The sequence below is a fragment of the Notolepis coatsorum genome (genome assembly GCF_963971535.1).
Source record: "Notolepis coatsorum genome assembly, chromosome: 7".
NCBI classification, from domain to species: Eukaryota; Metazoa; Chordata; class Actinopteri; order Aulopiformes; family Paralepididae; genus Notolepis; species Notolepis coatsorum.
In genome coordinates, this window is record NC_140171.1 from 54548592 (window position 1) to 54571570 (window position 22979).

The window sequence follows — 22979 nt, forward strand, 5'->3', positions numbered from 1 at the left end:
GCTCCACAGTGTTGTTATATTATCACCTAACATGGGCTCCACATGTTGTTATATTATCACCTAACATGGGCTCCACATGTTGTTATATTATCACCTAACATGGGCTCCACATGTTGTTATATTATCACATAACATGGGCTCCACATGTTGTTATATTATCACCTAACATGGGCTCCACATGTTGTTATATTATCACCTAACATGGGCTCCACATGTTGTTATATTATCACCTAACATGGGCTCCACATGTTGTTATATTATCACCTAACATGGGCTCCACATGTTGTTATATTATCACCTAACATGGGCTCCATAGTGTTGTTATATTATCACCTAACATGGGCTCCACAGTGTTGTTATATTATCACCTAACATGGGCTCCACATGTTGTTATATTATCACCTAACATGGGCTCCACATGTTGTTATATTATCACCTAACATGGGCTCCACATGTTGTTATATTATCACCTAACATGGGCTCCACATGTTGTTATATTATCACCTAACATGGGCTCCATAGTGTTGTTGTATTATCACCTAACATGGGCTCCACATGTTGTTATATTATCACCTAACATGGGCTCCACATGTTGTTGTATTATCACCTAACATGGGCTCCACGTGTTGTTATATTATCACCTAACATGGGCTCCACATGTTGTTATATTATCACCTAACATGGGCTCCACATGTTGTTATATTATCACCTAACATGGGCTCCACATGTTGTTATATTATCACCTAACATGGGTTCCACAGTGTTGTTATATTATCACCTAACATGGGCTCCACATGTTGTTATATTATCACCTAACATGGGCTCCACATGTTGTTATATTATCACCTAACATGGGCTCCACATGTTGTTATATTATCACCTAACATGGGCTCCACATGTTGTTATATTATCACCTAACATGGGCTCCACATGTTGTTATATTATCACCTAACATGGGCTCCACATGTTGTTATATTATCACCTAACATGGGCTCCACAGTGTTGTTATATTATCACCTAACATGGGCTCCACATGTTGTTATATTATCACCTAACATGGGCTCCACATGTTGTTATATTATCACCTAACATGGGCTCCACATGTTGTTATATTATCACCTAACATGGGCTCCACAGTGTTGTTATATTATCACCTAACATGGGCTCCACATGTTGTTATATTATCACCTAACATGGGCTCCACAGTGTTGTTATATTATCACCTAACATGGGCTCCACATGTTGTTATATTATCACCTAACATGGGCTCCACAGTGTTGTTATATTATCACAGTGCTGCACAGGCTCCTGGTTGAGGCGACCAAAGCACTAATGAACGTGTTGTCATAGTGATACAAGACGATGGTAGAGAAACAGCTCCTTGTACCAAGTCTCTGCAACCACTGGCTCGTCGTTATCGACCACATGCACCTCATTAGCCCGTAGCCCCAAATACGTGGCCCTTCCCAATGTGCCAATGGATCACAACGCCAGACATCTCTTATGCTGGTATCGGCTGAAATCATTGTGATTCCTCGTGCGTTCCTGGCTGTTCTCACACGTCAAGGCAGCTGTGCCGCTTTGCAAAAAGAAAACGATACAATGTTCACATTCTTATCAGCTCACAGCTCTAATGAGGGGGGGGGGGGGGCAACAGTGGCTCAGGAGGTAGAGCAGTCGTCTGGTAATCCTGAGCGTGTCGAAGTGTCCATGAGCAAGACACTTTAAGTACCCCTAACTGCTCCCACGATGAGCAGGTTGGCACCTTGCATGGTCGCCTCCACTGTTGGTGCGTGAATGTGTGAGTGAATGGGTGAAATGTGAGGAACAAATTATAAGGCGCTTTGGATAAAAGCTGCAATATAAATGCACCCTTTACCACTTATGAGGGGGTTGTAGTTTCTCTCTGCAGCTGACGCCACAGCGCCTACAAACCTGCAGGGTCAATAGTGGAAGAGCTCAGTGGCCCAATGGGGGAGGCAGATGGATCAGAGCATGGGGGCTGTGAAGAGGGAGCTCCTACTCTTTATGGATCAGTATCTAGTGGGCAGCAGCCCCCCCCCCCCCCCCCCCCCCACCCGTTCGCTCAGGAAGAAGCGGGCGGATGAAGGAGAAGAGCTGCAGCAATGCTACGTTCCTTTGATGGTAAACAAGGAATCACAGCTTTAAAAACATGGGCAGCATCATACCAAGAAAAAAAAAGAAAAAGACGACAGCCCTCTCATTGTGGTGGTATGATGTGAGGGGGAGGAGATGGTGATTCATATAGGAATCTTGGAATGAGAATGTAATGTGATTAGACGTAGTGCAGTTAGCAGCACCCGAGGTGGCAGAGGCAGAGGACGGAGCTAGAGAGAGGACCGGATCACAGGTTTGTGCTAAACGACGTTGGCCTATAGGTTACATTTTCACTACATTCAGGTAAATAAACACACTTAATCTACATTATATGGGGTCACTTGGCTGATGATTCAAATTCTGAAATACATCATACAGCACAAGTACAGTACAACGGAAATTAGTTGACATCTAACCAGAGTGCAAATGTAACAGTGAAGCAATAGTATTATACAATGTACAGGTGATTAAACTTGAGTATATATAAATGAATACTAGTACTGAGTAATAATGCCAATCAGATGTATGTACAGTGTTATAGTTAAAGGCCCACTTGCATGTTGTATTTTTGTTCAATAAACAATGTGACTAGGCCAACGGTGACTTTCATGAAGAGGGAATTTTTTTTAATCGAAATTGACCCAGTTTTAGCGTTTTTATCAAACATTTTGTCCGCCCAACCACAACCACGTGGATATTTTAATCCATGGTTCATAACGTGCGTGTGTCATCCTAATGATGATGTCACAGCAGGTACAGGGCAGCAGGGGGCCTGAGAATCACAGGCAGGTAGTGGCAGGAAGCAGAGAGCCTTGTTACTACTAGCAGAGGAATCTGTGGCTATCTGTTTCACCTAACACTATTGCTCCGTGATCATAGCCATTTATCTCTAAAGCTAACCACTATTTGTAAAAGCCACAACCACGTTACCATATTTGTAAATACTCATGTAAGTTAGCTAGCTTGTTAGCCAGCATTCCCGAAACTCCTAACATGCCCCGATTTAAAATGGTTCTCTCCTCTTTGTATACCTTTGTCCTCACAAACAAAGTATTCTGCCAGGGAACTTATGGATACGACACGACAGTAGAGTAGTAGTTATAAGGTGTTTGAGCTTGTAACGTTAACGTTAGTTAGCTATTGTGGTAGCCCCTTTCGTGACTGATGCACCGAGTGCTATCCGAGGGGCTACTATCGTATCAACATGCCGCGACGTGTAGCTTGCTAGCCGGCATGACGCGTGTGCAGTGCTTTGCCCCACAGGTCTGAGAAGAGGACCTGCACATTTTACTCGTTCCCGAAACTCTTTTACATGCCCCGATTTAAAATGGTTCACGACAGTAGACATAATGCTAACGTTAGCGGGGTAACGTTAACGTTAGCCAGAGCCATATAGCCAGCTTGGTACTATGACCCGGGGATCAGGCGACAGCCTAACAGACAAATAGCGGCTCCGTACTGAACAACAGGCTGCCTAGTGGTACATGTAGTTATTTTTTTACGACATTAAAAACCTTATAACTACCTTGTTTCAACCAAAAATGCAGTTGTAGCTGGTCCATCAAAGTCTCTCCGACGATTAAACCCATTTGCGTCTTGTAAGGCGTCCATTTGGATCAAGGAAATAGCTTTCAGCACTCGTCAAACTCCATTGTAGTGGATCAGAAGTAGGGGAAAGTTACCCGCAGTGACGTCATGGCACTGATAGCGTCTGATAAGCTTTTTGATTGGCTCCATACATGTTATTCGTGCGTGGACATTTTTAACCCTTTCTGAGTGGAATTTCCGGCGTCAAATGGAAACAAATAAATAATGAAATTAGATACCAATGATGTAAACTACCCATAATTGAAGAGTAGGGTTTAACCTGCAAGTGGGCCTTTAAGATTACAGTGTACGGCAGTTGTAGACAGTGAAGGCAGTATAGGCAGGTATACAATGAGTACTATATAGAGTTCAAAGTTCGTACAGTATGGATAACAGAGCCTAGAGTATAGGCAATGGGGTTATAGATCGTATAGCTTTACGCTCTGCTCTATTGGAACTATCCCTTTATCCACTCTAATAATGAATAACTTTTCTCCACATGCACACACCTATTTACCTCCGCCTGGCCACACCCACATCCGCTCCTATATAAGCGGGGTCATGGCCACACAATCAGCTCCTTCCCTACTTTCACCACCGAAAGTGGCTGTATACACCACTTTAAGTTTAGTGCCAAAGTAGTTTGTTGGAGAGGAGCTACGTTGACATTGTATCTTTGTTTTTTCTCTCTCTCTATTTTTCGAAAAAACAAAGAGATAATGTCTTCACCGTCGGAGGGTCTAGACGACTCCACCAGCGCTTCACTATCGCGGTGTCCTCCGTGCGTTGTGGGCCGTCTCTGGTTCCACGGTTGTGGCAGGCAGGTGCGCCTCGGCGGCGCCCGGAGGAGAATGTGCTTCGCAGAGGGGTCGTTGAGCTCCCATCTCCTGTGATGTGGCTGAGTTCCGGCCCTGGTTCCCCCGCCAGAGGACAGTCGGCCGATAGGCTGACAGCACCTCTGGTGGCCGGGGAGTTACGTCGCAGACTCTTCGCCTCGGCTCGCTCTCGTCGTACTCAGCGGGTACATCTGTCGAGCTTTTCGCTCTACTCAGCTCCTGTGTTCCAATAGAGTAGAGCGTAAAGCTATACGATCTATAACGTAAGGTTATCCTATAACCCTAGTTATATGAGTATAGCGAGCGCTCTGCTCTGACTCACTGAGGACCCCATGGTCTTCGCCTTCGGTGGTGAAAGACTTGGGAAGGAGCTGATTGTGTGGCCACGACCAGTGGTGCAGTGGTGGTCCCACTCGGTACCACGCCGTTCCAGCAGTTTTCGGAGCAGAAGTACGCGCACGGATGTGCACGCTCATGCACGCGCACACAAAAATGCTTTCACAACTTTCACTTGACTCGTCGTGCCGTGCGCCAAGTACCGGCACTTATCTATCACCTATACTTTGCATAATAATAGGATACCAATAACATAACAAAGAACGAGAAGTGCAAAACCAAAATACAAGCCCTGTGGGGGTTTGCTTGATCTGTGGAGCTCTCACTATGTGACAAATGGTCCCGACTGGAAGGATGAGGCATTCCTTAAGTTGTGCTTCAGAAGGAAACTGTCCTTCTGTAAACTAAGTTACATTGTTAATTTAGTTTGTATTTACTTTTCTAGTTTGAGTTAATTCAATTAAAGAAATTGTAACTATAATATTGTATCTACAATTACATTTAAAACATTGTTTGTTTTTCAACCATATCGGTTGACAATATAATTTCTTTATATATTGAAGGCTACATCCTGCTACCTTTTTCAGCTTCTCTATTTCAAGGCAATATTTACAAAAACTAAACTAAAACTAGTAATTTCCTATACAAACATGTTTTCCTACTATTTATGCATAATAATCATCTGTTCTGTGCGACCGCGAGGGAACATGTATGCGCTTATAGGAGCGGATGTGGGTGTGGCCAGGGGGAGGTAAATAGGTGTGTGCAGGTGTGAGAAAGTTATTCATTATTAGAGTTGATAAAGGGATAGTTCCAATAGAGCAGAGCGCTCGCTATACTCATATAACTAGGGTTATAGGATAACCTTACGTTCAGAGTTCAGAGTTTATACTTATAATTATAATAATTATACGTTATAGTGATGTCCCAAAGGTTGCAGCAAATATGTCTGAAACACCTGTAGCCCCATATCAAGCAATTAGTCATTCCAAACTAGTTTTCTTTCACATCCCATAATATTATAGCATAACTAATCACTAATCAAGCCCCAGGCAGATAAAGATAGTAGTACCGAATGATAAAGAAAGCCCCCGATAACTGGGGCTATGAGTGAGTCACTCCTTAGATGTCTGATACTGTGCATCCGATTGACATTTTCATGAATACAATAATACTATATAGGCCTACATCATATGCTATAGCTTATTTATACGCAAGGTTCAAATGTCTGCGTGTTGAAGGTGTATTACAACAACAACAAAAAGTCTGTGCGCAAAAGCAAAAGCGCACAGCACATGCACATGTATCTATTTATTTATTTTTATAGCATGCCTATACTGGTGCAGGCAGCTCGGCAGGGTCAAGTCTAACCCACTTCAGCAGGTGTGCTCTCCTATTAGGCTCAGGTTACATATTGAATTTAAATTCATCTAGACAATTCAAACAACCACAACTTACTCCAGCGTCAGAGAGGGGATCTTCAGTTTGTCTCGTCTCGACTTCATTCTGTCTCCGTCTCCTGTCCAGGGGGTCTCCTGTCCAGGGCAGGGGGTCTCCTGTCGAGGGGGTCTCCTGTCGAGGGGGTCTCCTGTCGAGGGCAGGGGGTCTCCTGTCGAGGGGGTCTCCTGTAGAGGGGGTCTCCTGTAGAGGGGGTCTCCTGTCGAGGGGGTCTCCTGTCCAGGGGGTCTCCTGTCCAGGGGGTCTCCTGTCGAGGGGGTCTCCTGTCCAGGGGTTCTCCACTTCAGCTCAGTCACAGACCACAGTCACAGGCTCGGCGCAACACTAAGTCATTTTGGCACCAGATTCTCTGTCATCGCTCGGCTGGAACTAAAAATAACTGCCAACAAGGTGTCGTTTATCAGTAGCTTCAGCGGATCCCTTCAGCGGATCCCTTCAGCAGATCCCTTCAGCGGATCCCTTCAGCGGATCCCTTCAGCAGATCCCTTCAGCGGATCCCTTCAGCGGATCCCTTCAGCAGATCCCTTCAGCAGATCCCTTCAGCAGAGATGCCTTCGAATTACCAATGCGCCGCTTCAATGAAAGCTATTCCGACTGCTTCGTGACCGCCGGGTTGCGTGGGCGACCGGGTGCGCGTCTGTCTGTCTCCAGCGCGCAGGAGACACCGACCGGGGTGGTGCCGGTGGTGAAGGCGGCACTGAGCGACAGCGCGGTGGGAGAGACGGGTCACCCTGTGCGGGTCACCTCCAACTCCCCCGTGACGCGCGGGGGCGAGGGGGCCGGAGAGAGCGCACATCAATGTGGGGAGATGGGTAACCGACCATAAACCGATCGCGTGCGAATAGATCTTATCTTGACTAACGACGAGCATTCCCAAATTTATCTACTTTGTCTTCCCTATATGTACACCATACAACAATATATTTATCTTAAGATCATAAATAATACAAAAAGCAGGATTGGGTGAATTTAAATGGACTGTTTTTTAGTGGATGGTTTTGTCATTTGATGTCCATCAATAATAACTTGTTCAAACCTCTTACTTGGAAGTTCATAGAATAGCCAAAATGGCATCTTCTTTACTAAATACAGTAGATACACTTGGCGCCAATAATGACTAGTCTATAATATAATATCCTAGTATATATCCTCCTATGCTCTCACAACATATCCCTCTTTTAAAATGACCTCATGCATTTCTCAAATATAGTAATGTTGTTTGCACAATTGTTTCATATGAAATGACAGCGACAGGAAATCAGTCTCTATTTAATTTGATATGCGCATAATCATAGCTGGGAATAGCCACCAGTGGACAAATACAAGCTGTTGCTAGCAAGTGACAAATGAGTGAAGCAACAAGGCTGGGCGGGGAATAAAAGGAATTGTATAACCGACACCATGCTATTAAATTTGTGTGTGTGTGTGTGTGTGTGTGTGTGTGTGTGTGTGTGTGTGTGTGTGTGTGTGTGTGTGTGTCTCATGGGAAGTATATAAGGTATAATTTCTAACTACACACCCTCAAGGCCCCTACGCTCTGCATCTTCTGGCCGCCTCAGACCGACTCCTATCCAAGCTCTGGGAGGGTCATCAAAGAGATGTCGCCTATTCTCAGTCCTTGCCCCACAATGGTGGAATGAACTACCCACCCCAGTTAGGACAGCCGAAACACGTCCAATCTTTCGCCGTAAAAATTAAGAAAAATAATAAAAAAAAAATAATCGAACCCTAACTAACCTTACCGTCATGCACTTGTCCTAATAAACTAACCTACACTCAGTGATGCAGTGGTGGTACCACTCGGTACCACGCCGTCCTAGCAGTTCGCTGAGCAGAAGTGCGCGCACACAAAAATGGGTTCACAACTTTCACTCTACTGTCGCGCCGTGCGCCAAGTACCCGGCACTTATCACCTAGTCTTTGCATAGCATAACAAAGAAAGAGAAGTGCAAGACCGAAATACAAGCCCTGTGGGGGGTTTGCTTGAGCTGGTCTGTGCACACGCGAGGGAACATATCAGGCATTTCTGATATTACGACTGCACCCCTGCCTACACTGTAGCACTCAACACTTTGATGAACATTGTTACTCAGCTGATAGAGTTGTGCCCTTCCTGCTGACTTGTCGTACAGAACTTGTAAGTCGCTTTGGATAAAAGCGTCAGCTAAATGACTAAATGAAAAATGTAAATGTATAAGACCCCCCTCTGATGCAAGTCTCATGGGAACTATATAAGACCCCCCTCTGACGCCTTTGCTAACATACCAAATACACCGGATGTTGTTTTTGTTGACACCAGCCACGGGGAGGTGCTGGTCATAGAAGTAGGCTGTACCTTTGACCTGTACATGGACCAGGGCCCTCATTCATCAATGTGTGCGTAGAACATGTTCTATTTCCACACGTAAGCACGGAATGTAGAACCAGTGTACGCACAGGGAAGTCGGGATTCATCACACGTGCGTACGCAGGCTCTATGCTCCTACGTGTTGATGAATACCACTTTGTTCTACCGTCAATGCTCGTGCATGATTATCCATATATGGTCATGAAAGTGAGGAAACACCCCCCATGGGATGTGAAATAATGGACTGACCCGAGCGGAACTCTGAGAAACTCCACGGAGATTGTTCACTGCTGTCGAACCAAGAAGACACTATCGCGTATTATGGGATAAATAAAAGGCGGACTTGTAAACGGTGATGTCAGATATCAACGGCTCCCTAAGACCATTGCTGCAATTCTGCCTGGACAGCTCAAAATACTAATAAAGACCGTTCGTTGACCACTGTTTGGCGTTGGTTGTGTGTCATTATAACCGTGCTGTAATTGTTATGGTTTGACACCGACCCCAAACGCAACGACACAAGAGAGTAGGATTCAGAGTTGCCAAAAACAAGGGCTTGTTTATTTACACTAAATAAACAGCATAGACTTGGTAGAGTTCAAACAAAGACTGGAATACAAGCAAGGATGAATGTTGCTGCTCTGCAGCTTCTCCCGGGATGGTAGTCTGGGGAAGCAGACGATGACGTCAGAGCCGCTCTGCAGACTTCTCTCGGCAGAATCTCCGAGGTGGTTGCGGGACCGAGAGGGAGAGAGGGAGCGAGTTAGCTCAGAGTGCAGTTGGAACAGAGCAGGTGACAGGAGAGGTGACTTGTACCCAAAAACAGAGTTATCCAAGTGACTGAATCTTCGGTGTATATACACACTGTGAGTAACGTTCCAAACACAATCCCAAGTGATAGAAATCTTCGGTGCAAAATAAACACTGTGAGCGAAGTCCCAAAATACAAATCCAAGTGATAATATCTTCGGTGTGTAAACACACAGTGGGCGATGTTAGGCCAAAATATTATCCCAATGAAACAATCCAAAAAAGGCTAAACGCTGGGTGAGTGACTGTCTGATAAAAAGCAGGAAATCTTCAGTGTTATTTAAACACACGAAAAACGGAATAGGATCAAAGACAGTCATAAAAACTCACCCAGGCGCTGTGCGTAAAGAGCGTTGGAACAGAACGGAGCGAGCGCGTCGCCGCGGGGAAAGGGTGTCCAAGAGGAATGCTTCTTGAATATCCTGGAGGCAAAGCACAGGGAAAAAACAGCAGGCAAGGCAGGAACGGCGAATGCAACTGAAATATCAAAACGATCCAACAAAACTTGAATGGGGAAACGGGGTATAAATAATCAGGGAAAGCTTAATTGACAAGCAGTGACAGCTGAGGGATGTGATTGACAAGCGTGTGGTTGGGGGAGCACCAATCAACGACGTCTATGGGAAGAAGCGTGTGAATAGGGGAATGCAATGATTAACAGAAAACTAATGGAAACAGAGCGAGTAGGCTTAAAGGAACAGAGCGAGTAAGTGAGCAATGGACAAAAACCTCACAGTACCCCCCCCTCCACGGGAGCCACCCGGCGACCAGGCCGACCCGGCTCGTCAGGATGGGCACGATGGAAGTCAGTGATTAAGCCGGGATCCACGATGAGCTGCCGGGAGACCCAGCTACGCTCCTCAGGGCCGTAACCCTCCCAGTCCACCAGGTATTGGAACCCCCGGCCCCGCCGACGAACGCCCATCAACCGGCGGACCTGCCACTGGGGGTGACCATCCACCAACACGGGAGGCGGAGGATCAGGAGCTGGAGGCATCAGGGGACTGAGGGAGACGGGCTTAACCCGGGAGACATGGAACACGGGGTGAATGTGCATGGACGCAGGAAGTTTCAGGCGTAGGGCCGCCGGACTGAGTACCTTCAGGACCTCGAAAGGTCAGACGAAACGGGGGTTGAGCTTCTTGGCTGAGGACCGAAGCGGGAGGTCCTTTGCGGAGAGCCACACCCTCTGCCCAGGGCGGTAAGTCGGCGCAGGAACCCGGCGCCGGTCGGCCCCACGACAGGCGCGCTCAGATCTCCGGAGCAGCGCGGTCCTGGTGATCTCCCAAACTCGTCGGCAGCGGTCGAGGTGGTCCTGCACGGAGGGAACTGCCACTTCCGCCTCCTGTGCGGGGAAAAGAGGGGGCTGGTAGCCCAGGGAAACCTCAAATGGTGAGAGGCCGGTGGCGGAACTGACCATTGAATTGATGGAGTACTCAACCCAGGGAAGGAAACGGCTCCAGGATGCCGGTCTCTCGGCTGCCACACACCGAAGAGCAGACTCCACGCTCTGGTTCATCCTCTCCGTCTGTCCGTTAGTCTGGGGATGATAACCAGAGGAAAGACTGACCGTCGCCCCCAATCCCTTGCAAAAGGCCCGCCATACCTGGGAGGTGAACTGGGGCCCCCGGTCAGAGACGATGTCCTGGGGAAACCCATGAAGGCGGAACACGTGGTGAGTCAGGAGGTCCGCCGTCTTGGCCGCCGAGGGAAGCTTGGAAAGGGCCACGAGGTGAACCCCCTTGCTGAATCGATCCACCACGGTCAGAAGGCAAGTGTTCCCCTGGGAGGAGGGAAGACCGGTGACGAAGTCTAGCGCCACATGTGACCAAGGACGGCTTGGAACGGGAAGTGGCTGTAAGAGCCCGGAGGGTGCCTGGTGCGAGGCCTTGCTGCGGGCACAGACCGCGCAGGCCAATACGAACTCCTTGACGTCGTTCCGCATGGTGGGCCACCAGAAACGACGAGCCAGGAAGGAGAACGTGCGATGGACGCCCGGGTGGCAGGCGAACCGGCTGGTATGGCCCCAAAGCAGCACCCGGGACCGGACAGAGTCGGGGACGAAGAGACGATGAATGGGAACGTTGCTTGGAGCACGCTGGAAGCGTAGGGCACGTCTAACCACACCCTCGATGCCCAAGGTGATGGCTCCAACCACTCGGGCCTCCGGGAGGATAGGAGTCGGGTCCTCAGAGGGTGGAGCCCCCTTGGAGTGTAACCGGGACAGGGAGTCGGCCTTCGTGTTGCGGGAACCGGGGCGGAAGGTCAGCGAGAAGTCGAACCGACTGAGGAAGCTGGCCCATCTCGCCTGCCGACCGTTTAGGCGTCTGGAAGCGCGGATGAACGTCAGGTTCTTGTGGTCCGTCCAGATGGTAAAAGGCTCCTCGGCCCCCTCTAGCCAATGACGCCACTCCTCCAACGCAGCCACGACCGCCAGCAGCTCCCGATTGCCGGTGTCGTAGTTCCTCTCGGCAGGGAGGAACCGACGCGAGTAGAAGGCGCAAGGATGTACCTTCTGGTCTGAAAGCGAACGTTGGGATAAGACAGCGCCCAGTCCAGTATCCGAGGCGTCCACCTCTACAATGAACTGTCTCTTGGGGTCAGGGTGGAGCAGGATAGGGGCGGAAGTGAACCTCTTCTTGAGGGAGCGGAACGCAGCACATGCCGCTGGGGACCAGTCGAACGGCAGAGCGGGAGAGGTCAGTCTGGTAAGTGGCTCCGCCACTTGACTGTAGTTCCGGATGAACCTTCGGTAGAAGTTGGCGAACCCGAGGAAACTCTGTAACTCCTTCCGAGTGGTGGGTTCAGGCCAATCCTCCACAGCTTGGATCTCGCGAGGATCCGCTCGGGTCAAGCCCTTCTCAACGATGAAGCCCAGGTAGTCGACGGAGTCGGAGTGGAAACGGCACTTCTCCGCCTTGACGAAGAGCCGATTGTGGAGGAGGCGCTCCAGCACACGGCGGACATGCTGGATGTGTTCCTCGAGGGTCCTGGAGAAGATGAGGATGTCGTCCAGGTACACCACCACGAACACCTCCAGCATGTCACGAAGGACGTCGTTCATGAGTGCCTGGAATACCGCCGGGGCGTTGGTGAGGCCGAACGGCATCACTAGGTACTCGTAGTGGCCCCTGGGGGTCTTGAAGGCGGTCTTCCATTCATCGCCCTCACGGATACGGACAAGATGGTAGGCACTCCGGAGGTCCAGCTTGGTGAAGACGGTAGCCTGGGTCAGTGGCTCGAAGGTGGAGTTCATGAGAGGTAGAGGGTACTTGTTCTTGATGGTGATCTCGTTGAGCTGGCGATAGTCGATGCAGGGTCGAAGGTCCCCATCCTTCTTCCCAACAAAGAAGAAACCGGCCGCCACCGGGGAGGAGGAAGGCCGAATGAGTCCTGACTCAGAGATGTACAGATCCATCGCCTTCTTCTCCGGAACGGTCAGACTGTAAAGGCGGCTGCCGGGAAGGGGAGCCCCTTGGCGGAGGTCGATGGCGCAGTCGTAGGGGCGGTGAGGTGGAAGGGCCTGAGCCCTGGATTTACTAAAAACCTCCAAGAGGTCGTGGTACTCGGGAGGTATGGACGAGAGGTCCGGAGGCGACTCACCAAATCAAATCAAATCAAATCAAATCAAATTTATTTATAGGGCCCGACAACACACGTTAATGTCCCCATGGGCCGTACAGGTCTTCTTTAAACAAGTCAAGAAGACAACATAACAATAAGTCAAGAACAGAACAAGAACACCATAGGGTCCAAACATTTTTTAGATGAATGCAAATAAATGAAAGAATGCAAGCACTCCCAGACATACCCCACGCGAAGGTAAGGAAAAACTCACTAAAACCTAACAATAGGGAAAAAAAGCTCCACAGGCAATGTGGAGGAGAGAAACCTTAGAAGGGCCGTTCAAGGGGGGATCTCCCTTCTTAGATGTCGGTGATAGTAGTGTTGCAGACGGACAGTTGGTAAGCATGTACTCATGTGTGTGGTGAAACACAGATGAGTGCATGCAATAGCAACTGTACATTTTGAAAAATTAAAGATAGAGCTAATAGCGATAGCAACTGAACATTTTGAAAGATTTAAAGATAGAGTTGATAGCGGATCTATTTGAGGCACAGGGGCGGCGCAAGAGGGTCACGTCCTCCCCGTCTTAGTCACGGGACATTCAACACTCCGGTCGTTGCTCAGGGACAGCCGGAGACAGGGGGAAGGGGGGTGGCGCAGAGAGGGTCGCGAACTCCCCGACATCATCGCGGGACATCCGGCACTCCGGTCACCACTACGAGACCTCCGAAGACAGGGGGGCACGCAGAGGGGGTCGCAATCTCCCGGCCTTCGTCACGGGACGTCCAACACTCCGGTCAACACTCCAGGACAGCAAGTCATAGGAAGACAGGGAGACGGGACAGGCGTTAGACAGCTCATGAGATTGTAGTAGGCGGACATAGCAATAGATACAAGTGGTAGGCATATATGTGAATGGAGTAGATATATGAAGTAAGCGTATTATGTGAATAGAATAGAAGTACTTAACCCAGCAATGAAACCGCGTTGACTGTTAATCTGTTAACAGTCTGTTAATCAGTTGACAGGACCACGGACAGACGGCGGTGAATAACTGATCCAATGCCTCGGAGGTGCATGTAGAGCAGTCACTACAAGCTTGGCCAAGACCCCGAGGCATCCATCACCTTGGTCAGCGCCAGGAGACGGGTACTCAGAGAGAAGGGGGAGGGAGGGGGGGGGGGGGGGGGGAGAGGGGGGGGGGGAAGAGTTAGAGAGTTCCCATGTTTGTGGTGCTGCAAAGGAGCAGACATGTAGTACCCTGTAGTGCCATGTCGTACCCCGTAGTGCCATGTAGTACCCCATAGTGCCATGTAGTACCCCGTAGTATCCTGTAGTACCCTGTAGTGCCATGTAGTACCCTGTGGTGCCATGTAGAGCTATGTAAGCCATGTAGTACCCTGTAATGCCATGCAGTACCAAGTAGTACTCTGTGGTACCATGTAGTACCCTGTACCCTAACTAAACTACCCTATAGTAAACTACCCAGTGGTACCATGTAGTACCCTGTACCATAACTAAACTACACAGATTAATCTAAAGGTCAGTCCCCGACCAGGTGAGATCAAGGTAGGTTGAAGGAGAGAGAGAAAAGATGAGTCTTAAGCAGGGATTTAAAAGCTTCGACAGAGCAGGCGCCCCTGATGACGGCAGGTAATTTGTTCCACAGGTAGGGAGCGCGGTAGACAAAGGCTCTGTGGCCGGCGGATTTCTTTTTAACCCTAGGGGTCGATAGAAGCCCCGCATTTTGTGAGCGCAGAGCACGAGCGGGCGAGTATCGGGAGATGAGATCAGATAGATAGAGCGGTGCAAGCCCATTTAAAATTTTTGTAGGTGAGGAGTAGCACTTTAAAGTCAGAGCGGGCTTGGATAGGAAGCCAATGTAGGGCGGACAAAACTGGTGTGATGTGATCAAATTTTCTAGTTCTAGTTAGTATCCGTGCAGCCGCATTTTGCACGAGTTGAAGATTTTTGATGCTTGAATTAGGTAAGCCTGAAAAAAGTGCATTACAGTAGTCCAGACGTGATGAGACAAAAGCATGAATCAGGGTTTCAGCATCAGCCAGAGTTAAAATGGGGCGTATTTTTGCGATATTACGAAGATGGAAGAATGCAATTTTGGTGACATTTTTTATATGTGCATTAAATGAGAGGGAGGAATCAAAAATGACTCCGAGGTTTTTTATGGTGGAGCTCTGGGATACATGACAGGTATCAAAGTTGAGGGAGATGTCCTGAAACAGGCCTCTGTGGTTTGGGGGGCCAACAATTAACATCTCAGTTTTATCTGCATTAAGGAGTAGAAAGTTTTGCGACATCCATTTTTTGACGGCAAGCAAGCAGGCCTCAAGGTTTTGTAGTTGGGAGGAATCATTTGGCTTAATAGGTATATATAATTGGGTGTCATCAGCGTAAAAATGAAAGTTTATGCCAAATTTGCGTATGATATCGCCGAGGGGTAGCATGTAAATCGAAAATAGCAAAGGGCCCAGGACAGAGCCTTGTGGGACACCACATTGCACTGGGAGGGTCTCAGATGTTAAATCATTATAGACCACGCAGTGTGTTCTATCAGTTAAATAGGATTTAAACCAAGCTAGTGCGAGACCCCGAATGCCAACATGGTTCTCAAGCCGACCTAGAAGAATCGAGTGATCGATAGTGTCAAAGGCTGCACTGAGATCAAGCAATAAGAGCACAGAGGTGAGGTTTGAGTCAAGAGAGAGCAGTAAGTCATTTGTGACTTTGGTAACCGCCGTTTCGGTGGAGTGTAAGGCTCTAAAGCCAGATTGAAATGATTCATTAAGATTATTGTTTGATAAATGGTCAGTAAGTTGCGTTGCGACGATCCGTTCTAACACTTTGGATAGGAATGGGAGATTGGAGATAGGTCTGTAATTTTTCAAGATTAGAGGGTCGAGGTTCGGTTTTTTAAGTAATGGTTTAATGACGGCTGATTTAAAGGCCAGGGGCACCACGCCAGTAGACAAAGAGGTGTTGAAGATATTGAGTAGGGCAGGGCCTAGAGTTGGGAAGAGTTTTTTGATGAGAGTTGCTGGGAGAGGGTCAAACAGACATGTTGAAGGTTTAGCCGCGCCAACCAGTTTAGAGAGGGCACTAAGTGAGACGTTTTCAAGGCAGCATAGCGTATGACTGGAATCAAAGTCAGGGGGAATGCCCGTCAAAGGCTGGGAGGGACTCTGATTGTTGAGTAAAGCAACAATTTCATCTCTAATGAGGTCAATTTTCTTGGTAAAAAATGTCATGAATTCGTTAGCCGAGAACGCATGGTTTAGGGCACTTGGTTGTTTCTGCGTAAGTTTTGCAACTGTGTCAAACAGAAACTTTGAGTTGTTTTTGTTTTCATTTATGAGCCTGGAAAAATAAGAGGTTTTGGCAAGTGAGAGTGCCTTTTTGTAGTTACGTAAACTATCATTCCAGGCGAGGCGGAATACTTCGAGTTTGGTCGAACGCCATTTATGTTCAAGTTTGCGACAAGCCTTTTTAAAGGAGCGCGTTTCCTCCGTAAACCAGGGAGTTAGTTTTTGCGGAGCACGTTTAATTTTAGGTTTAAGGGGAGCGACAATGTCGAGGGTGCTACGAAGGGCGGCATTAAGTTTGTCTGTAAAGAGATCAAGGGGGCCAGAGTAAGAGAGGAAGGGAGAGAGGGTATCTGGTAGGCAGTTAACTAGAATTGGGACAGTTGAGGCGTTAATACGACGGCTCATGTAGGATTCTACACTGTCTGGGCGAGAAACCGTCAGATCAATTTGAAATTTGATGAGGTAGTGGTCTGAGAGAGCAGGAACATAGGGGGAGACGGTCAAATTTGACACAGTGAGACTGCGGGCTAGGACTAGGTCAAGGGTGTTCCCACCACTGTGAGTGGGTTGGTCAACGATTTGAATGAGACCGACAGAGTCAATGATGTCGGTAAAAGCCTTATTTAGGGGATCTAGAGTTTTATTGGAATGAATGTTAAAATCACCAACAATTAAAATGTTATCTGAGCGCATAACAAGCTCAGAGATGAAAGTTGAAAATTCATCTAGGAAGAGGGTGTAAGGGCCTGGGGGGCGGTATAGGACAGCCATTACAAAGGATGCAGTGGAGGTAGGAATCAGACCGCCACACTTTCTGTTGGGTGGAGAGGGATGCAACAGGAGCACCTCAAACGAGGAAAACTTACAGTTTGCGTCGGATGTAAAGTTGTGCTTAGAGTCATAAATTAGAGCAACTCCGCCTCCTTTCTTGGAGGTGCGTGCGATGTGGGAGCTACTAAAATTAGGGGGTGAGGCCTCGTTTAAGGGCAGAAAATCATTAGGTTTAAGCCATGTCTCAGTGAGGCCAAATAGGTCGAGACTATGGTCTGTTATCAGTTCATTTACCAAAAGAGCTTTGGTTGGCAGAGAGCGGATGTTGATAAGGCCAACCTTCACACTCTCTGTATACTTAGCAGCGCGGTTTTCAGCCATGTGGGTAGGTTTAATCGCAATTAAGTTGGCATGGTTTATCGCACAAGGACGAGCTGGGTAAAGCGGAGCGTAACGGGATATTCTAGTTTTGATTGGGTATACAGGTTTAGGGGTAGAGATAGAAAGAGAGGAGTGGGGAGCCTGGTGGAGGAGGGACCGAGCAAGAAAGGTATAAGGATTGGCAGGGTCCATCAGTTTAGCATGACTAGCAGGCTCGCTAAGAGCCTGCACCCTGGCATGCTTGTGGGGTGGCTGTCAGCCCGAAGCTATAATCTTGTCTATATTGCGAGATAAGAGAGAGGCGCCTTGCATGTTAGGATGCACGCCGTCCTTTCTCAGCAAGCCAGGGCGCCCCCAGAAAGAGGACCAATTATCCACGAACCCTAAGCCCTGTTCTTTACAGTATTTTTCCAGCCATCGGTGTAGAGAAGCTGTCCTACTCACGAACTCATCATCATGCCGGTTTACAGGCAGGGGGCCAGAGAAGATTACTCGATGCCGACTCATCTTTCTGGCGAGGTCAGAAAGCCTAACTATGTTGATCTTTGTGACCTCAGAGACTTTCATCCTACAGTCATTATTTCCGACGTGTATAACAATATGGTCGAATTTATCTTCAGTGGGTGTGATACGTGGGTTACCTTTTGCCTTGACTATGCTATTCGCCAGAAATCTCAGGTTGGCTTCAATGTCGGTAGCTCTGGCTCCCCCATAACATTTGATCTCGGCTGGCTTGTCTAGCAAAATATGCCGGGTGATGGAGTCGCCAATCACAAGGACGGAACGACGGGGTTGCAGTGGAACCGGCTGCGTACTGGGACCGGAACCCGCAACACGTGTAAAATCATGTTGCGGAGCAGGTGCTGTTGAGGCCGAGGCCGAGGGGTTACACTGCCGCTTCGTAGTGGGCGCAAAGGCCTTGTCCTGAGCACTATGTCTGGGACTCTCCAGACGAGAAGACCCCGCTAGAGGCTCCTCAGAAAAGCCTGTAGTGTCCAAGACGTCTAAAGCTGACTGTTTTCCTGACTCAAGTTCAAGGACACGACTCTCTAACAGAGTTAACCTTTCTAGGAGAGAGGGACAGACAGGACAGACAGAACACATAGCCATGCTTACACCAGGTAGAGCAGGAACAAATAAAGATACGAAGTACTATGGATCAACTGCTAAAGGCTATGTGTATGAAGCCGATTGAAGGTTTAGCTAATGAGCTAAAACCAGTGGGTCGAGTAAGTTGACAAGCTAACAAGGCAAGACCAGGCAGGTACAAAGGAGTGGCCTGCTAGAGGAGGGCAGGTGAGGGGCAGTAGATACTCTGATGCACTCGGTTGCCTCCTCGGTTAACTCCAGCAGGAAAACTCCAAGTCTTTGTCTGTCTTAGTCGGTCGCCGGCGCTCTGCTGGCGCTTCGATAGACTACACTTAAATCCCTATTGAATATTGTCCCACACCTGTAGGGGGCTAGTCTCTGACTGATTGGACTAATTAGCACAGGCTGCTCAAGTCAAACCCAATGGGGTTGCACAGAGCCTGATTGATTAACAAACAATTATCAAAATATACAATGGATTGAGTACTAACTTACATTACTCAGCAAGAACACAGTGAAGTCAGCTCAGGTTTTAGAGAAATGTGTGCACAGGCAAATGTATTTAAACAAGCTTTGCCTCTGACTGATTGGACTAATTACCACAGGCTGCTCAAGTCAAACCCAATGGGGTTGCACAGAGCCTGATTGATTAACAAACAATTATCAAAATATACAATGGATTGAGTACTAACTTACATTACTCAGCAAGAACACAGTGAACCAGCGGGCCTCCGGGGCGGGGGACAGGACGCCGCCTGCAGACACAGGGCGTGACAGGAGGAGCTCCAGCCCTTGATGGTACCGGAGGACCAGGCGATGTGGGGCTCGTGCAGCGCGAGCCAGGGCCTACCCAGGACCACCGGGACAAGGGGGGATCGGGTGATGAGGAACTGGATTCTCTCGACGTGGTTCCCAGCGATGGTCAGCACGACTGGGCCGGTGCGTTGAGAGATGTCGGCCAGGCGGTGTTGGTCCAACGCAAAGATCTCCAAGGGCCTCACAAGGTCCTCAAGTGGAATGTTGGCTCGGGTAGCAAACTCGAAGTCGAGGAAATTCTCGTCTGCCCCAGAGTCGATGAGGGCCTCCACCGTGGCTCGTTGGTCCCCCCAGGCCAGGGTGACGCTCATCAGATGGCCAGGTGGTGCGCGGCTCTGGGAATGGGAAAAACGGCTCACCAGGATTTCCCGGGGTCTCGGCGAGCCTGATCTTTTGGCCGGGTGGGGCAGTTGGCGATTCGGTGTCCCTCCCTTCCGCAGTAGAGGCAGAGACCGGACCTGAGCCTTGCCTCACGTTCAGCCTGGCTCAGATGAGAGCGTCCCAGCTGCATGGGTTCCTCCTCGCGAACCGAACGGGAGGATCCGCTACCACCAGTCGTGTTGAGGGCAGGGCGTCCAGGAGTGACGTCATGCGTCCGGGGAATCCGGGGTACCTCAGGAGGTAACAGTCGGGACCTCTCGCGCCTTCTCTCCTGGAGGCGTCCGTCGATGCGGATGACGAGGCTAAACAGGTCCTCGAGGGAGTCGGGCACCTCCCGGGTAGCGAGCTGGTCCCTGACCGCGTCACTGAGCCCCCTCAGGAAGGTTAGGCGAAGTGCAGGGTCGTTCCATCCACTCTCCACCGCCGCCAGTCGAAACTCCAGGACGTAGTCAGTCACCCCGCCGCTCCCCTGTCGGAAGGTCCCCAACCGGGCTCCAGGGTCCAGACCACGGGCTGGATGGTGGAACACTCTGCGGAGCTCCGCCACGAAGTCTGGATAGGAGAAAACAAAATCTGCATCCATTGCCCAGGAGGTAGTGACCCACTGGGCAGCCCGGCCTGAAAGCAAATTTGTCATATAGGCCACTTGGGACCCTCTAGAAGTAAATCGGCTTGGTTGATGACGGAAAACCAACTCACATTGCATGATGAATGTGGCACACTCCTCGGGATTGCCGTCGAACAGCCGTGGGACGGAGAGACGGGGTTCCCGAGGTGCGGGATCGGGGTACGTGGGAACTGCTGGGGCTGCGGGGAATGCTCCTGAAGGAAGTGAGGGGAGTAAAGCGTTAACGGTGTCGCTCAGCGAGTGAAGCTGAACGAGAATACCAGATTGTTGTCCTGCCAGAGCGGCCAGTGACCCCTGAATAGGCTGGACTTGTTCCCTGAGATCCTGCACCGCAGCCGCAGCCCTCTCTAGTTGGTGACTGTGATCCTTGGTCAACTCGATCTGATTAGCTAGTGCGGTTCTGACCCTCTCTGTGTCGGCTGGGGTCGTCATTTTGGTTGGATCGTAATGTTATGGTTTGACACCGACCCCAAACGCAACGACACAAGAGAGTAGGATTCAGATTTGCCAAAAACAAGGGCTTGTTTATTTACACTAAATAAACAGCATAGACTTGGTAGAGTTCAAACAAAGACTGGAATACAAGCAAGGATGAATGTTGCTGCTCTGCAGCTTCTCCCGGGATGGTAGTCTGGGGAAGCAGACGATGACGTCAGAGCCGCTCTGCAGACTTCTCTCGGCAGAATCTCCGAGGTGGTTGCGGGACCGAGAGGGAGAGAGGGAGCGAGTTAGCTCAGAGTGCAGTTGGAACAGAGCAGGTGACAGGAGAGGTGACTTGTACCCAAAAACAGAGTTATCCAAGTGACTGAATCTTCGGTGTATATACACACTGTGAGTAACGTTCCAAACACAATCCCAAGTGATAGAAATCTTCGGTGCAAAATAAACACTGTGAGCGAAGTCCCAAAATACAAATCCAAGTGATAATATCTTCGGTGTGTAAACACACAGTGGGCGATGTTAGGCCAAAATATTATCCCAATGAAACAATCCAAAAAAGGCTAAACGCTGGGTGAGTGACTGTCTGATAAAAAGCAGGAAATCTTCAGTGTTATTTAAACACACGAAAAACGGAATAGGATCAAAGACAGTCATAAAAACTCACCCAGGCGCTGTGCGTAAAGAGCGTTGGAACAGAACAGAGCGAGCGCGTCGCCACGGGGAAAGGGTGTCCAAGAGGAATGCTTCTTGAATATCCTGGAGGCAAAGCACAGGGAAAAAACAGCAGGCAAGGCAGGAACGGCGAATGCAACTGAAATATCAAAACGATCCAACAAAACTTGAATGGGGAAACGGGGTATAAATAATCAGGGAAAGCTTAATTGACAAGCAGTGACAGCTGAGGGATGTGATTGACAAGCGTGTGGTTGGGGGAGCACCAATCAACGACGTCTATGGGAAGAAGCGTGTGAATAGGGGAATGCAATGATTAACAGAAAACTAATGGAAACAGAGCGAGTAGGCTTAAAGGAACAGAGCGAGTAAGTGAGCAATGGACAAAAACCTCACAGTAATATGAATGCCTTTATTAGTTCTCAATGTGATGTCCGACCTTGGGTATAGGTGTAGATATAGTGTACTTGTGTTCGGAAGTCTTGGCCATGTATACAAATGCACCATGACCGGTCTGAGAATTGCTGCAATGTCTAAAAGAAAATCCAAACAAATAGCCAAATATTGCTTAGCCGCGTGGAGAAGGAGGTGCTATGTGTCCCTTAAGTGTTCAGTGCTGCTTGGCCCGATACATTTGATTCCCTGTTTATGTAATATAATTTGTGGAACCAAATAAAGTATTCAAATATGTGTGTGTGTGTGTGTGTGTGTGTGTGTGTGTGTGTGTGTGTGTGTGTGTGTGTGTGTGTGTCTGTGTGTGTGTGTGTGTGTGTGTGTGTGTGTGTGTGTGTGTGTGTGTGTGTGTGCGTGCGTGCGTGCGTGCATGCGTGCGTGCGTGTGTGTGTGCGTGTGTGTGTGCGCGTGCGTGCATATGCGTGCACATGCGTGGGTGTGCATGTGTGTAATGCACCAGAAAGGTCTTTGAATAATATTATTCAAATATATCTGACTGCATTTGCAATGGTTATGTTCCTTCACTGTTTGGTTTATTTTTACATAAGTAAATAATTTAAATGTTTGTGTATTTACGTGGTTGAGAGTCTATTATCCAAAAGTGTAGGACTATGCACTTCTCTGTGTGTGTGTTTGTTTGTGTGTGTGCGTGAAAGAGAGAGAGAGAAAGAGAGAGAGGGGGATATTGTCACTATACTCATGCATGCTCATCTCCAACAGCAACAAGCACCTTAGTGTCACCAGCCTCATGGTCCTAGTTGCTAGGGGAGCTGGTGATGGTTAGGGTGGTTGCTAGGAACTGGGCTTGACCCCAGCATCTGACAGAAAGCTTAGGAAAGTGATCTAACGTGATGCTCGACCTTGTCTCATGGTGTAAATGTAATCTCTCAAACCGGTCTCTCTCAACACGCGCTTGTATAGAATAGAATAGAAATACTTTTATTATCCCGAGGGAAACTTGACAC

General features: G+C 48.7%; 1 protein-coding gene across 1 annotated transcript in view; it reads right to left on the reverse strand.

Moving 5' to 3' along the window:
- The window catches only part of LOC311231663 (microtubule-associated serine/threonine-protein kinase 3-like), a gene marked incomplete at both ends in the record, with an annotated part of 194016 nt that extends 187634 nt beyond the window's left edge, over positions 1-6382 (reverse strand). Inside the window, one exon of the mRNA XM_084318291.1 lies at positions 6336-6382. Coding sequence (XP_084174417.1) covers positions 6336-6382 — 47 coding nt within the window. The remainder of the gene's footprint in view (positions 1-6335) is intronic.
- Between the last annotated feature and the right edge of the window lie 16597 nt (positions 6383-22979).